We start from the raw sequence: 15,292 nt of genomic DNA on the forward strand, positions 1-15,292 counted from the left end.
TCATTTACAAAACTTTTCTTAAACATTACATGAATATATTGTCTCAAACTATAGAATTAGAATTTATAATCCCTATTCCATGATGATATATTTGAGCTATAATGTATCTTAATTAAAACTATCTTTAGATAGGTGTGTTTTTCCTCAAAAAGCATTTTATCAAAAAATATCTGATTTAATTAAAAATCAGATTTTAAAAATTAAAAAAAAAAATCATTGATTTTTATCCACCCTGTCACTGACACAGAGCAATCTGGATCACTTGATAAGCTGGAGGCAAGCACACAATATGTGACTTAATAGGCTAAATGGCAATGTCTGCATCTAGGAACAAAGACAGTAGGCCATGTTTACAGGATGGGGAATTCTATCCTGGGAAGCAGGGACTCTGGAAAAGATTTGGGGGTCATGGTGGACAATCAGCTGAACATGAGTTCCCAGTGTGACGCTGTGGCCAAAAAGGCTAACATGAGAACGGCCATACTGAGTGAGACCAGTGGTTCATCTAACCCAATATCCTGTCTTTTGACAGTGGTCGGGGTCTGTGTGCACTAATGTAGCAATGTTACCCAAGTATCTTCTCTGTGCTTGAGGCCGCAGCGTCTCGTCTGCAACACTCTATTTGTTAGGTTTTTTCCCCTGATGGTTGTTTCCTGTGGTAGCACCTGTCCCAGTAAGGGGAAGTCTGCTTTTGTTCAGATTGATGCTGCCTCCCTGCCCTGCAGTAGCCATTCTCACAGTCTGTCCGAGACTAGGTTTGTAGGTGCTTTGTGACTCTCCCCGATCCTGGAGTTGACAGTCGAGGTGGTGCTCCTGCAATCTGAACCAGGATGTAGCACATGGCTTGATTTGTTTTTGACCCTCCCCCTGATGGTGCTGCTGAGGGATTGTGGGAGCTCCCTTTCCTGCTTCAGCCCCTGTTGAGCCAGGGACCAAACTAGTCCCAGACCAGTGTGAATGTTTGGGGTCATTAGAGCTCTGGTGCTTCTTACTGAGTTAGCAGCTTCCTCTCCACCTGGAAGTCTGCCCTCCCCTCCACAGGGGCTCGTTCCTTTCTTCTGGCCCAAGCTCCACGGGCACCATTAGGAAGAGTTTAGGTAGGACTGATCCAGGCACTGCTGGGAAATGCAGGATTCCCCTTGTCGGGGACTGACGGGGTGTCTGCATCCACGTGAGTCTGAAGAGACTGGGCTGGGGGAATCCAAGGGGTCAACAGGAAGAACTGGAGTTCCTGAGGACTTTGTTTTCCATCCTGGCTTGGCCCCTTTGTAGGTAGCGGCTGTCACAGTAAGGGGAGTCTGCGAGAGTTCCCAATCCCACCTTGGGAGGCTGTGTTACCTGCTGGGGCAGTCAGTGTTGGTGTGGGGCAGGGAGCTGTCGAGTATTTGCTGCATCCTGGAGTGTCTGCACTGAGGCCATCTGTTGCCCTTCCCTAATCCTGGTGCTCTGTGGCCCCCTGTAATGCTGGGGCTGGAGGCTGGCTGTTCCTTGCAGGGTCCTTTGGGGCTGAGGCGATGTGACGAAGCGGGACTGTTCTTAATGTTTCCTCTGAATATTGTGGGGGTGCCTCAGTTTCCTCTATGCAGTTCTTAAGTATGTAGGTGGTGGGGTAAGGGTGTATGATCATTGCAGAGCCCTAGAGGGCAGGTGTGTGCAGGGGTCTGGACACAGAGAATGGCCGACACCCTGTTTCCTGGCAACTGATGGCCTGGCCCTTCCCCCCTGCAAGGTGAGAGCTAAAGGGTTGGAGAACAAAGGAATCCGGTGACCTCCTGGCCCGGGAAAGGAACAAAGCCCAGGGGAGGAGGGGCTGGAGGGAGTTTCAGTTTGGGGCTGGCTGGGACACGGAGTGAAGGGCAGACGTGGTTGTGTGGCTCACTGCCCCCCAAAATGGACCCAGCTGAGGGGTCCTGTTCTCTGCACCTACAAGCTCTGTTTTAGACCATGTTCCTGTAGTCTAATAAACCTGTTTTCCTGGCTGGCTGAGAGTCACGTCTGACTGCGGAGTTGTGGGGCAGGACCCTCTGGCTTCCCCAGGAGCCCCGCCTGAGCGGACTTGCTGTGGGAAGCGCACGGAGAGGCAGAGGATGCTGAATGCTCCGAGGTCAGACCCAGGAAGGTGGAAGCTGTGTGAGCTGTGTGCCCTGGAGACAGGCTGCTCCCAGAAAGGAGACTTCCCCAGAGTCCTGCCTGGCTTCGTAGGGAGCAGTTCCAGAGCATCGCCCGGGGACTCCGTGACAGGCTCCACTGGGGATGTCTGGGGGAGCGGACTCAGGGTTGTGTGGCTAATGCTGAGGCAGTCCCTCAGATGGCTGCTCAGCATGTCAGTGCAGTAGCATGTGCCTGTGCTAATCTCCTCTGGGTTATGTCAGGGAAAGAACATCCAGCAGCCTCAGTCCGGGAGCAGCTGACCTCCCTTTGACCTTGCTGGGCGGACAGGTTCCCTAGCCTGGTGCTTCTTCTCTATCCAACTATACTCTGAGCCCAGCAGAAGCAGCTGTCCTATCTCGGGGCCTCTCCTTCTGCCCCTCCACCCCCACGAACATGATACAGTTCTGTGGTGACCTACAATCCTATTTTCGACATCTCCGACTCAAGAAATATTTCCAACATACCTCTGAACAACATACTAACCCACAGAATCCTTCCTACGAACACTGCAAAAAGAAGGATTCTGGGTGGACTCCTCCTAAAGGTCGAGACAGCAGGCTGGACTTCTACACAGAGTGCTTCTGCCGACGTGCACGGGCTGAAATTGTGGAAAAGCAGCATCACTTGCCCCATAACCTCAGCCGTGCGGAACACAATGCCATCCACAGCCTCAGAAACAACTGACATCATAATCAAAAAGGCTGACAAAGGAGGTGCTGTTGTCATCATGAATAGGTCGGAATATGAACAAGAGGCTGCTCGGCAGCTCTCCAACACCACTTTCTACAAGCCATTACCCTCTGATCCCACTGAGAGTTACCAAAAGAAACTAGAAAAGGAGTACTTGTGGCACCTTAGAGACTAACCAGTTTATTTGAGCATAAGCTCACGAAAGCTTATGCTCAAATAAATTGGTTAGTCTCTAAGGTGCCACAAGTACTCCTTTTCTTTTTGCGAATACAAACTAACACGGCTGTTACTCTGAAACCTGTCAAAAGAAACTACAGCATTTGCTCAAGAAACTCCCTGAAAAAGCACAAGATCAAATCCGCACAGACACACCCCTGGATCCCCGACCTGGGATATTAGAATCATAGAATATCAGGGTTGGAAGGGACCCCTGAAGGTCATCTAGTCCAACCCCCTGCTCGAAGCAGGACCAATTCCCAGTTAAATCATCCCAGCCAGGGCTTTGTCAAGCCTGACCTTAAAAACCTCTAAGGAAGGAGATTCTACCACCTCCCTAGGTAACGCATTCCAGTGTTTCACCACCCTCTTAGTGAAAAAGTTTTTCCTAATATCCAATCTAAACCTCCCCCACTGCAACTTGAGACCATTACTCCTCGTTCTGTCATCTGCTACCATTGAGAACAGTCTAGAGCCATCCTCTTTGGAACCCCCTTTCAGGTAGTTGAAAGCAGCTATCAAATCCCCCCTCATTCTTCTCTTCTGCAGGCTAAACAATCCCAGCTCCCTCAGCCTCTCCTCAAAAGTCATGTGTTCTAGACCCCTAATCATTTTTGTTGCCCTTCGCTGGACTCTCTCCAATTTATCCACATCCTTCTTGTAGTGTGGGGCCCAAAACTGGACACAGTACTCCAGATGAGGCCTCACCAATGTCGAATAGAGGGGAACGATCACGTCCCTCGATCTGCTCGCTATGCCCCTACTTATACATCCCAAAATGCCATTGGCCTTCTTGGCAACAAGGGCACACTGCTGACTCATATCCAGCTTCTCGTCCACTGTCACCCCTAGGTCCTTTTCCGCAGAACTGCTGCCTAGCCATTCGGTCCCTAGTCTGTAGCTGTGCATTGGATTCTTCCATCCTAAGTGCAGGACCCTGCACTTACCCTTATTGAACCTCATCAGATTTCTTTTGGCCCAATCCTCCAATTGGTCTAGGTCCTTCTGTATCCTATCCCTCCCCTCCAGCGTATCTACCACTCCTCCCAGTTTAGTATCATCCGCAAATTTGCTGAGAGTGCAATCCACACCATCCTCCAGATCATTTATGAAGATATTGAACAAAACCGGCCCCAGGACCGACCCTTGGGGCACTCCACTTGATACTGGCTGCCAACTAGACATGGAGCCATTGATCACTACCCGTTGAGCCCGACAATCTAGCCAGCTTTCTACCCACCTTGTAGTGCATTCATCCAGCCCATACTTCCTTAACTTGCTGACACGAATACTGTGGGAGACCATGTCAAAAGCTTTGCTAAAGTCAAGAAACAATACATCCACTGCTTTCCCTTCATCCACAGAACCAGTAATCTCATCCTAAAAGGCGATTAGATTAGTCAGGCATGACCTTCCCTTGGTGAATCCATGCTGGCTGTTCCTGATCACCTTCCTCTCATGCAAGTGCTTCAGGATTGATTCTTTGAGGACCTGCTCCATGATTTTTCCAGGGACTGAGGTGAGGCTGACTGGCCTGTAGTTCCCAGGATCCTCCTTCTTCCCTTTTTTAAAGATTGGCACTACATTACCAGTCAGCCTCACCTCAGTCCCTGGAAAACACACTATCAGAGGCTCGTTCACCTGCACATCCACCAATGTGATATATGCCATCATGTGCCAGCAATGCCCCTCTGCCATGTACATTGGTCAAACCGCTCCTATCTGAAACCAAATTGGCTCCCTGTGTCTGGGGCAGTGGCATGGCTGGGCCTCCCAGATTAGTCCTGTGAAGGAATACTGCTTCCCAAGAGCCCTGGCATGTCCCTGCTGCTGCTTGTTTACAATCTCTCCTGTTACAAGCCAGGATGGCGCAACAGGTCCCAGCTGGAGAGAGGGTGGGGCACGGAGCTCTTGAGCAGGGACTTCTCCTTTGTAGCCAGCAAAGATTTTAGGGATCCCCTCGCTGAAACTGACAAAGTCTATATACTTCAGAGAGAGCCTGTCCAGGGTGAAACTGCATTGATGGAAATAGGTCTCTGTCTGGCAGCACTGTAGAGTGAGACCCAGAGCCCTCTTCAGCTGCCATCTCAACCAAATATCCTTAGGAATGTGTCCTTAAAGGCCCCATAAGGAGTGAATTCTGGAGCCAAGACCCTTTGCTGGGGCTGCCCTGTCACCTCCAGGAGCATTTTGGCTGGTTAAAGCTGGAGCCAAACTGGGGACAGAGCCAGGACGGGGATAGGGGCTGCACTGGGGGCAGCGAGGCTGGGGGCCTCCATCAGAGACATCCCCAGGGGGTGAGGACAGGCCACTGCCCTTCCCACTGCGCCAGGCGGTGCAGGCAGCAGGCAAGGGCCAGACATGGCACCAGTAGGGGGATGGGGAGGTGTGTCGGGTATTGGGAGCGGGGGCAGGGTGCATGGATGGGGGATGGGGCAATCATAGAATATCAGCGTCGGAAGGGAACTCAAGGAGGTCATCTGGTCCAACCCCAACTAAATCATCCCAGCCAGGGCTTTGTCAAGCCTGACCTTAAAAACTCCTAAGGAAGGAGATTCCACCACCTCCCTAGGGAACCCATTCCAGTGCTTCACCACCCTCCTAGTGAAAAAGTTTTTCCTAATATCCAACCTAAACCTCCCCCACTGCAACTTGAGACCATTACTCCTTGTTCTGCAATGCATGGGGGAGGGGAGTGCATGGAGGGCAGAGAGGGGCAGGATGCATGGACAGCAGAGGGAGGTGCATGGGTAGGCAGGGTGCATGTTGGGGAATGGGGGCAGGGTGCACCAGTGTCGGGGTGGAGAAAATAGGGGCATGACATATGGGTCTCTGAGAATCTGGGTGCTGCGTGGGAGGGCTGCAAGGGGGCTGGGTGCATGGACAGCAGTGTGGTTCATGGGCACTATCAAGGTTCCTTCCCCACTCTGAACTCTAGGGTACAGATGTGGGGACCTGCATGAAAGACCCCCTAAGCTTATTCTTACCAGCTTACGTTAAAAACTTCCCCAAGATACAAACTTTGCCTTGTCCTTGAACCCTATGCTGCCACCACCAAGCGTGTTAAACAAAGAACAGGGAAAGAGCCCATTTGGAGACTTCTTCCCCCAAATATCCTCCCAAGCCCTACATCCCTTTTCCCGGGGAAGGCTTGATAAAAATCCTCACCAGTTGGTACAGGTGAACACAGACCCAAACCCTTGGATCTTAAGAACAATGAAAAATCAATCAGGTTCTTTAAAAGAAGAATTTTAATTAAAGAAAAGGTAAAAGAATCACCTCTGTAAAATCAGGATGGTAAATACCTTACAGGGTAATCAGATTCAAAACACAGAGAATCCCTCTAGGCAAAACCTTAAGTTACAAAAAGACACAAAAACAGGAATATATATTCCCTCCAGCACAGCTATTTTACCAGCCATTAAACAAAAGAAATCTAACACATTTCTAGCTAGATTACTTACTAACTTTTTACAGGAGTTCTGAGCTGCATTCCTGATCTGTTCCCAGCAAAAGCATCACACAGACAGGCAGAGCCTTTGTTCCTGCCCACTCCAGCTTTGAAAGTATTTTGATCAGGTGCCAGCAAGGTTATCTTAGCTTCTTAACCCTTTACAGGTAAAAGGGTTTTGCCTCTGGCCAGGAGGGATTTAAAGGTGGTTACCCTTCCCTTTATATTTATGACAGGCACCAAGGTGCTGAAGGGGGTGTGGAGAAGCTGGAGACGGGACAGATGGAGGTGCTGCTGAGTGCATACAGATGGAAGTTGGGGAGCTGGGTGTATGGCAGTGGTTTTCAAACTTTTTTTCTGGTGACCCAGTTGAAGAAAATTGTTGATGTCTGTGACCCAACAGAGCTGGGGATGAGGGGTTTGGGGTGTGGGAGGGGCTCAGGGTTGAGGTGTGGGGGTGAGGACTGTGGGGTAGGGCTGGGAATGAGGGGCTCAGGGTGTGGGAGGGGATCAGGGCTCTGGGCTGGGGGTGCAGGCTCTGGGGTGGGGCCAGGGATGAGAAATTTGGGGTGCAGGAGGGGGCTGTGGGTTTGGGAGGGGCTCAGAGCTGGGGTAGTGGGTTGGGGCATGGGCTAACCTCAGGCGACTCCTGATCAGTGGCATAGTGGGGGTGCTAAGGCAGGCTTCCTGGCACCGCGGACCGTGCTGTGCCCTGGAAGCGGCCGGCAGCAGGTCCGGCTTCTAGGTGGAAGCGCACAAGCAGCTCTGCGCAGCTCTTGCCCACAGGCACCGACATCTTCCCCCCTCCCCCAGCAGAGCTGGTGATCAGGGTGGGAACAGCGCACGGAGCCCTGTGGCCCCCATGCCTAGGAGTGGGACTTGCTGCTTGCCACTTCCAGGGCACAGCATGGTATCAGAACGGGTAGGGGCTAGCCTGCCTTACCCAGGCAGCACCGCCAATGGGACTTTTAACGGCCCGGTCGGTGGGGCTGACCAGAGCCTATGCGACCCAATGCCTTACATTTCGCGACCCAGTACTGAGTCGCAACCCGCAGTTTGAAAACCACTGGTGTATGGGAATCAGGGGTCAGTGCAGGGGTCGGGGGGACTAATCTTTGAGGCAGAGTGTGGATGCAAGCAGGGGCCCTTTTTGGGACTGTGAATAAGGGGATGTTCTTGCGTGTGAACAGCCACTGGGGGCACCAGGGAGGCTGCTGACGCAGATGGTGAATGGGGGCTGCTGGGGCGGTTACATGATTGGCAAAGTGATTCCTTCAAATCTGTTTCTTCAGTCTTTTGTGGTGATGTTGGGGTGGGGGTGAGCATGGGGGGGTTCATTGTGCCTTTGAATTTGCAGGGCTGGTTGTGAGAACCCTCTCCCTTAGGGTCCTAGTGCAGGTAGTGTCTAGGCACAGGAAGCTGTTCTTGTGCCAAATCCTGCTGCCCTGCTTTGTATATGGGATGGGCGTGTACTTGGGACCAGGTGTGCACCTGGCCTGGGCAGGAATGTTAGCTAGTGGTTCAGCCATGATGAAAACACTGTCCTCGGTTTGTGCCCAGCAGTCACTTGGGTTGGTCTGTTGAGTATGGAGGTGAATTTGTTTAGCTGCAATGCTGCCTCTGTAGAGAATAATAAAAGAGGGGAGGAAACTCCTTTATATGGAAGCGTGGTGCTTTAAAACAGGGAGAACTTGTCATGAAATTACCTGTTCTGTTAGCCACTGTCAGAAGACAGGATACTGGGCTAGATGGTCCTTTGGTCTGACCCAGTATAGACGTTCTTATGTTCTTATATTGGAGTGTTGGGTGGAACAGGTCAGAGGTAGCTTCACAGAGCACAGACTCTTGCTGAACTGGGGGAAATGATTCCCTGTGGGTTAGGGGTGGGAGAACTAGCCTTTGGGTCTGAAGGGGGAATGTATAGCAGCCGTGCCCTCCCACCCCCCTCGTGGATTGTAAGCTCTGGGTGCTGGCAAGGAGCCTATTGCTAGGGGGTGAGAATGCGGTTGGCACACTGGTGTGAGGGTGGATGTGGAGAGCTGCAGGCCAGCTTGCCCTCCGCAGGGAATGGTACATCAGTCACCTGAGAGTGGGATACCACAGTGTGCGATAGGGTTAGCCTGGGAGGCTGCCTGGCTCCTTCCTAGGAACGTGAGATCTGTTCTTGTTCTCCCCACTTAACAGGGTGTCTGCCTCCTGACCTCTCCTGCCCCTCCCTGTCTCTGTGTTGGCTTATCACCTCCCTGCCAGACTAGCCAAACCCATTCCATGCTGCAGGGGCTGGGCTCACCTGGAATCAGGGCCATTCTCACCTTGTCTGCAGTCTTGCTGTGCTGCTCTTGGGATGGGCAGCTGATGGAACCTGTTTCTCTGTGCTAGGTCGTACCAGCTTTGCAGCAGGTGTTGCACTGAGAGTCGCTCTGCAGCCGAAGGTGGGACAATGAAGCTGTTGGAGAACTCAAGTTTTGAAGCAATAAACTCTCAGCTGACAGTGGAGACGGGAGATGCTCACATCATTGGCAGGTGAGTGTTGTCAAAGCTTCCTTCTGTGCTTCCCCAGGGACTTGAGCCACCTCTTCCCGTGCCCTTCCTGTGGTGCAGAAAGTCCCCCCACAAGGGGGACCAGACAAGCTTGATAGCTCTGGCAGTGAGATCTATTCAGCTGAGGAGCACCCCACCGCCAGGTGAAACACTTCAAGCTAGAGTGGCCAAGGCACTAGGCACCATACTGACATGGGTGAGTGGGAGAGCATCGCATGGATGCTCTCCAGGTACTTGCCGCTCGCATGTGTGTGGGGGGCGGAATGGACTATGTAGACTTTACAGGCCTTTGCTCTCTGCCTCTGCCCAGCTGTCTGTGAAGTTCCAACCTGCCACAGGCTTTGCAGTCTCAGGGCACGCACAGCTCAGCTGTCTGCTTCCAGGCCCTCCGCAGTCACCCTAGGGAGTGTCCCCTCAGCTCCCATGGACAGTCCCATCTACCAGGATTGTTTCTGCTCTAAATGTCTTGACAGGTGGAGTGAGTGGGAAGAGGAGTGAGTCAGTCTGTGTGCACAGGTACCACAAACCCCACCTTGCATACATGCTGCAGTGCAGGGCGCAGGTCTCTGGGCTGAGCCTTCCATCTCCGGCTAGGGGGATCCCAGATGTGGGAACAAAAGGCTACCGCTGTGCTCCCCTGTCCTTAGCGCCTCTGCCTGCCTAGGTGTTGCTGTTTGCCTGGGAGGTCCTGCTCCTGTCAGAGGATGGCTGGGAAGGAGGTGGCAGGGCTCATCCAGCACTTGCTCTCCAGGCATGTTTACAGGAGTCATAAAAAGCAGTGATGTGAGACTCTTGGCTGGGCCTCTCTCCACTTAGCCTGGGAGAGCAACTGGAAGGTGCTCCAAGACCACTCAGCTGAGGACTCCCTGGCCATTGGATCAGCAGAGGCAAGCCTGAGCACCTGTAGCCCCTGGGTGTCTCCTTTCTGAGCCCCATCTAGCTGTGGGAGTGGGGAAGGCAGGGCAGAGGTGCCAGTCCATCTCCTCTCCAAGCTTATGAACAGTGACTTGGGTCCTAGGTACAGGCTGTGACTTTTGTTTTTGCCAGTGGGTGCTCACTGCTCTCTGCCCCCTCCCCACTGTGCAAGTGGTGGGCAGGCCCTCAGGGGGAAGAGGCCAAGCAGGGGTGGGGCCTCAGGGCAGAGCATGGGCAAAGTGGGGAGCGGGACCACAGCCCAGGGGCTGGGGTCCACAAAAGATTAATTCAGCCCTGCTGTGGGTGCGGAGCACCCCCTATTTTTTCAGTGGGTGCTTGATCCCCAGAGCACCCATGGAGTCAGCACCGATGGTCCTAGACACTTGTGCTGCAGAAACTTCCACCCAAGTGCAAGCTGTGGTATGCAGTGTAGGGGTGGGGATAGGTCAGCTCCTGTGGGCTCCCAAGCTCTGGTTCTCGTGCTCTCACTGGCCCTGCACGCTTCCTCCCTTTGAATCTCTCCAGTGGGTGGAGCAACGCACTTACCCTCAGCCTGGCGTCTGTGCTGTGAAGAGACATCTGCTCTCAAGGCAGGATGTTTTGAGCTGCAAGAATGGAACCAATCGGCCAATGGCTTCCGTTCTTGGGCAGCTGCACAAGTGTGACCAGGCTGAGAGACTGGCTGGACCAGCCTGTGCTCATCACACCCCCATCAGCTGTGGAGCATGAGCTATGCAAGGCCTGTGCTGGGACAGTGATGATGTGGAACAGGAGGAGGAGATGGCAGTTCTTTGGGCCCAGCAGGGGCTCGTCCATACAGCAGCCTAGGGCATCTAGGCTAGTAGGCATCTCCGTTGTAGACTGCTGGGATGGAGCAGCCAGACCAGAGCTCCATATGGGCTTTTCCCTGGTCAGTGCTGCTTGCCCAAGGAGGTTAGCTTGGGGGCAGGAGACTGCCCCTTGCCCACAGCTAGCAGGAGTCTGACAGTGACATGCCCCTTTGTATGGCAGGCTAGCGTTGCTTCCCCATCAATTGCTCACTGGTTCAAGCAAAGAGCTAGGAATCAGGACTCCTGGGTTCCATCGCGAGTCCTGACCTTGGTTCGCTCTGTGGGCTTGGTGCTTCCCTTTCTGTCTGGACCGAGGAGAACTCCAGCCAGGGGGTGAGCTGAGCAAACTTCAGGAGACCATTGGCAGTTTCCTGAATCGGTGTTTCCAGGTTTTGGGCTTTATTTGAAACCCATAGTTGGCCAGGAATGTGAAGTTTGGGAGTTGAGGTCTGATTGACTGTGGGGCTGGCTGGCATTGCCCAGCAGGGTAGGTTTGCTCAGTCTGTTTCTGACTGTGGCTGGGCTGCTCACATGTGGCTGGGCTGCTCACAGGCTCTGACTGTGTCTGTATTGGAGCACATACCAATGAAATGAAACTCCATCTTGCTGCACCATGCGGAACCCTAACCCGTGTTTAGGGCGCTTTAAATGGCATTGAAACCTGGATAGCTTGATCTGGTCAGTTACTGCTTTCGCTGGCTGATCGAGACAAAGCCGAAGTGAATCTGTTTCCCAACTGGCCCAGGCGTAGGGTAGGGGGTGCTCCACACGCTCTCTGACCGGCTTTAGCATTGGGCTTTTCAAGCACTTCACGAAGAGCTGGCGTTCTTGGCTGACAGCAGCTAGAGAAGGGCAGAGTGGTCAAGAGGGTGCTGCAGACATTCCCCAGAACGTGCCCCAATCCCCGCTTCTTTTTCGGTGTGACCATGGGGCGTAGGCTGCTGCTGCCCTTCAGGAAGCGTGTTTGCGTTACCTCTGTCCCAGCCGATTGTGGGGGCCATGGGAGCTGGACAGGACCATGTCTGTCTTTTCTGCCTCTGTCCAGGCTGCTGGTGGAACACATGCTGCAGAGTTGGGGGGGAGAAAGCCCTGCTCTGGGCTGGGTCTCCTGCCCTTCCTGAAAGGCTTAGTCTGTGTGGATTTGGTTTGTGAACTGAGGGCACAGTCTAAGAGTCGGGGTTTGCAAACCGTCTCACATCCTTCCTGCAAGCCCCAGGAGCACACTTCCTGCTCACGCGCTCACCTCCTGGGCAGCGTCTGGGAGCCCTGGCAGGGCCTGGGTGTAACTTCTGACTGGAGGCTGCCATTACTGGGGCCTTGTCACCCTGCTCTCGTGATGCTGTCAGTGTCCGCAGCTCTTTCACAGGGGAGCCAGAAGGTGGGGTCTGCCCAGAGTTTCTAGGGGGGCCTATAGGAATGTGTCCATGAACAGATGACAGTGGATGTGTCTGCCTAACAACCCTTCCCCCACCCCCCTTGAGCCCAGACACCACAGCCTGGAAGTGACAGAATCAGAAGTGAAACTTACTAGCCTGTTGTTACACAGGATAGAAAGGCGAACAGGAAGGAGTGGCGTGTCAGGGCCAGCGATATGTGATGTGTGACTGATCTCGGTGTTGGCGGCCCTGGCAGCGGCATGTCTCCAAGGCCATGTCTAAGCGACAGCTGCTACAATGGCACAGTTAGAGCCCTGCAACTGTGCCCGCCATGCCCTGGCATGAACACGTCAGGGGAGTTAATCCACCTCTGGCAGGTGGTAGCTAGTTCGATGGACGAGTTCTTCCAGGTCCTGACCAGGAGTTAGGCCGACCTAACTATGGCACGCCGGGCACAAAAAGCTTCACAGCCCAGAGCAATGTCGCTAAGATGATCACAGGGAGCTATGGGATGCCTCCTTGCCACTCATTCACCCTTGAGCTGAACCTGGGGAATGGGACCCACAAGCTTTCCCAGGGGCCCTGCCTGGCACGTCTGCTCTGTTGTACCAGGAACTGATGGGTCAGTGGCAATGGCTGGTCAGTCATCGTCCCCCTGAACCAGAGGTAACGCTGGCTAGTTGCCAGTGCAGAGGGACTGAGCCTGTTGGGGGGAGGTGTGTGCAAGGGGGGGCCTCAGTCCTGGGGGCAGCATGGCCATCAAATCATTTCCAGCACTGGCTGGGGAGCCCTTTTCTGACAACGTTACTGGCAGCAGGTGAACTCCCTGGTATGGGCAGAACCCTACTTTGATCAGGATGCTGCAGTGATTAGCTGGGTTTCCTGCGCCTTCTTCTGTACCCTTAGTGAGGCAGGCCAGGAGCGGCGGAAGGGGAGGGAGGGCACATAGGAGCTCCTTAGAACAGCTCGTGGGCATGTTCGTGGTCAGAGTTCATGGAGAAAGTTTGCTGGATCCTGTTCAGCCCACCTCTCCTCCCTCCCCCATGCACGCTCCAGACCCGGCAGCCAGTTCTGCAGGGTGTTGTGGTGGTCACATTTAAATTTCTCTGAAACAGCAGTCCCTGTAGCTCTGGGCAGAGCCGGAACAGCCTGGCAGAGAACATTAGGCTGTCTTGGGGATTCCCAAAATCCCTGTGTCTGTGCTGGACATGTCTCCGCTCCTGTTGGCCTGTCCCTTCTCAGCACTCAGTGCCAGTGTTGTGAAGGGTGATCTCTGTCTGCGCTGGGGCTGGGCACCCAGTGTTGCTCCTCCACTTGTCGCTTGTCATGCTTGCTCTGAGGAGCAGGCGTGGGCCCGGGGGCCTGCTGTGCTGTTCCCCGGCGGGCCTCACACATGGTGTTGTCTCTCTGCAGGATTGAGAGTTACTCATGTAAGATGGCGGGCGATGACAAGCATATGTTTAAGCAGTTCTGCCAGGAGGGCCAGCCGCATGTCCTTGAAGCCCTGTCACCCCCTCAGACCACAGGAATCAGCCCCAGCAGGTACGTCAGCCCTCCACTCTGGGCTGGGGACTGGGCGGCATGGGACTTCTGCATGCTTCAGTGGGGCCCCGCATAAGAGGTAGCCATGGGCTGGAGCCAGAGCCCACTGAGGGAAGAGAAATGGGGGGTTGGCCTCAGGATGCCCCATACATTGCAGCTGGCCTCGCCCCAGTCTGGGCCAGCAGCCTGGGGTTAGTGCTCTCTGTTCCTGAGCCTCTGGAGCTGAGATGCAGCAGTGCACGCTGGGACTGATGATCTCCCAGGCCAACCCTCTGTGCAGGTGAGGTGCTCTGTCATACCTAGCTGCCCCTGGATTAAGTTGGGTGTGCGTGTGCATTCCCTCCTGTGCCTGTGTGTGCATTTGGTTAGGGCCGTGTGGCACATCCCCACTGGGAAGTGTCCCTGCCCACTTGCCCATCCTAGGGTGTGTCTGAGCCCTGTTTGCTGGGTTCTGGCAGTATCCCTGGGGCTGAAGCTGGTTTCCACAGGATTCCTGTCCTGGGGTGTGGGGTGGGGCTGCCGGGGGCCTCCCTCCAGTGTGTTGCTTCTGGGCAGCTGGTAGCAGCTGCCCGCCTAGCTGTCTTGTGTGTGCAGGCTCAGTAAGAGTCAGAGTGGAGACGAGGAGGGGCCTCTGAGTGACAAGTGCAGCCGCAAGACTCTCTTCTACCTGATCGCTACCCTCAACGAGTCCTTCCGGCCTGACTACGACTTCAGTGCTGCCAAGAGCCACGAGTTTAGCAGGGAGCCGAGCCTCAACTGGGTACGGGATGGGCTCCCTTCAACACTGCACAGGAGCCAGCTACTGATGGTGGCTGGGGTCAGAGTGCTCCTTGCCATGGAGTTTGGCAGGGACCTTCTGAGAGCAGCCGAGACAGGGCTCCCTCCAGCTCAGTGTGGTGGGGGACCCCAGGGACCCAGCCAGTGGGGTTTAGATCTATGAGGCCCACCTGCTCCGAGAGGGGCTGCAGCCAGACCCTTCCCCAGGAGATGCTCTGCCACCTCCAGACCCACCCTCCAGTGAGACACCCTCCCCTTCTGCCCTCTCAGCCACTGGAGTGAAGTCCATCCCCCCCCGTCCCCCCCCCCCCCCGTCCCGCGCAGGCTATCAGGATCTGTCCTGCTGCCCATCACTGCAGAATCTGAGCACTTCCCACATAAAATCAGCAGCCTCAGAACAGCCCCTGCCAGGCTCCAGGGCCCCTCTGGCCCTTCTCCTTTGGGGGATGCTGTGCCTGTGGGTGGGGTTTTGACTTCCCCTGGCTGTGCCAGCTGGGCTGGGTTGTTTCATGGTGGTGGTGTTGGGGTTGGTTGTGGGGTGGGGGTATGGTACTGCTTTTCGTTGGGTAGAGGCAGGGGCAGGGGCAGGGTTTGAGCATTTTTCAGCGTTTTGAGAGCCACCCAGACTGGGTTACCCTGTCCAGCCTCCCAGGCACCATGCTGAGGAGTGGGCAGAGCTCCATCCTGACTAAGCAGAGGGTGCCCAGAGCTGTGCCTGCTGGCGGGAGGCCTCCTTCCTCGGCCTGCGGCAATGCTCCCTTCCCAGACAGCTTCAGGGGAGCCACGTGCAGCTGTAGAGTCTT

The 15,292-nt window shown here is 54.4% G+C and overlaps 1 protein-coding gene across 3 annotated transcripts in view; it reads left to right on the forward strand.

Moving 5' to 3' along the window:
• The window catches only part of MAF1 (MAF1 homolog, negative regulator of RNA polymerase III), a 39,608-nt gene that overhangs the window by 18,102 nt on the left and 6,214 nt on the right, over positions 1-15,292 (forward strand). For all 3 annotated transcript variants that reach the window (XM_084618749.1, XM_084618747.1, XM_084618748.1), the window contains exons 2-4: positions 8,888-9,031; positions 13,584-13,712; positions 14,307-14,472. In XM_084618749.1, coding sequence (XP_084474875.1) covers positions 8,949-9,031; positions 13,584-13,712; positions 14,307-14,472 — 378 coding nt within the window. In that variant the 5' untranslated portion in view covers positions 8,888-8,948. The remainder of the gene's footprint in view (positions 1-8,887; positions 9,032-13,583; positions 13,713-14,306; positions 14,473-15,292) is intronic.

This window comes from Lepidochelys olivacea (genome assembly GCF_965140295.1).
Source record: "Lepidochelys olivacea isolate rLepOli2 genome assembly, chromosome: 2".
NCBI classification, from domain to species: domain Eukaryota; kingdom Metazoa; phylum Chordata; order Testudines; family Cheloniidae; genus Lepidochelys; species Lepidochelys olivacea.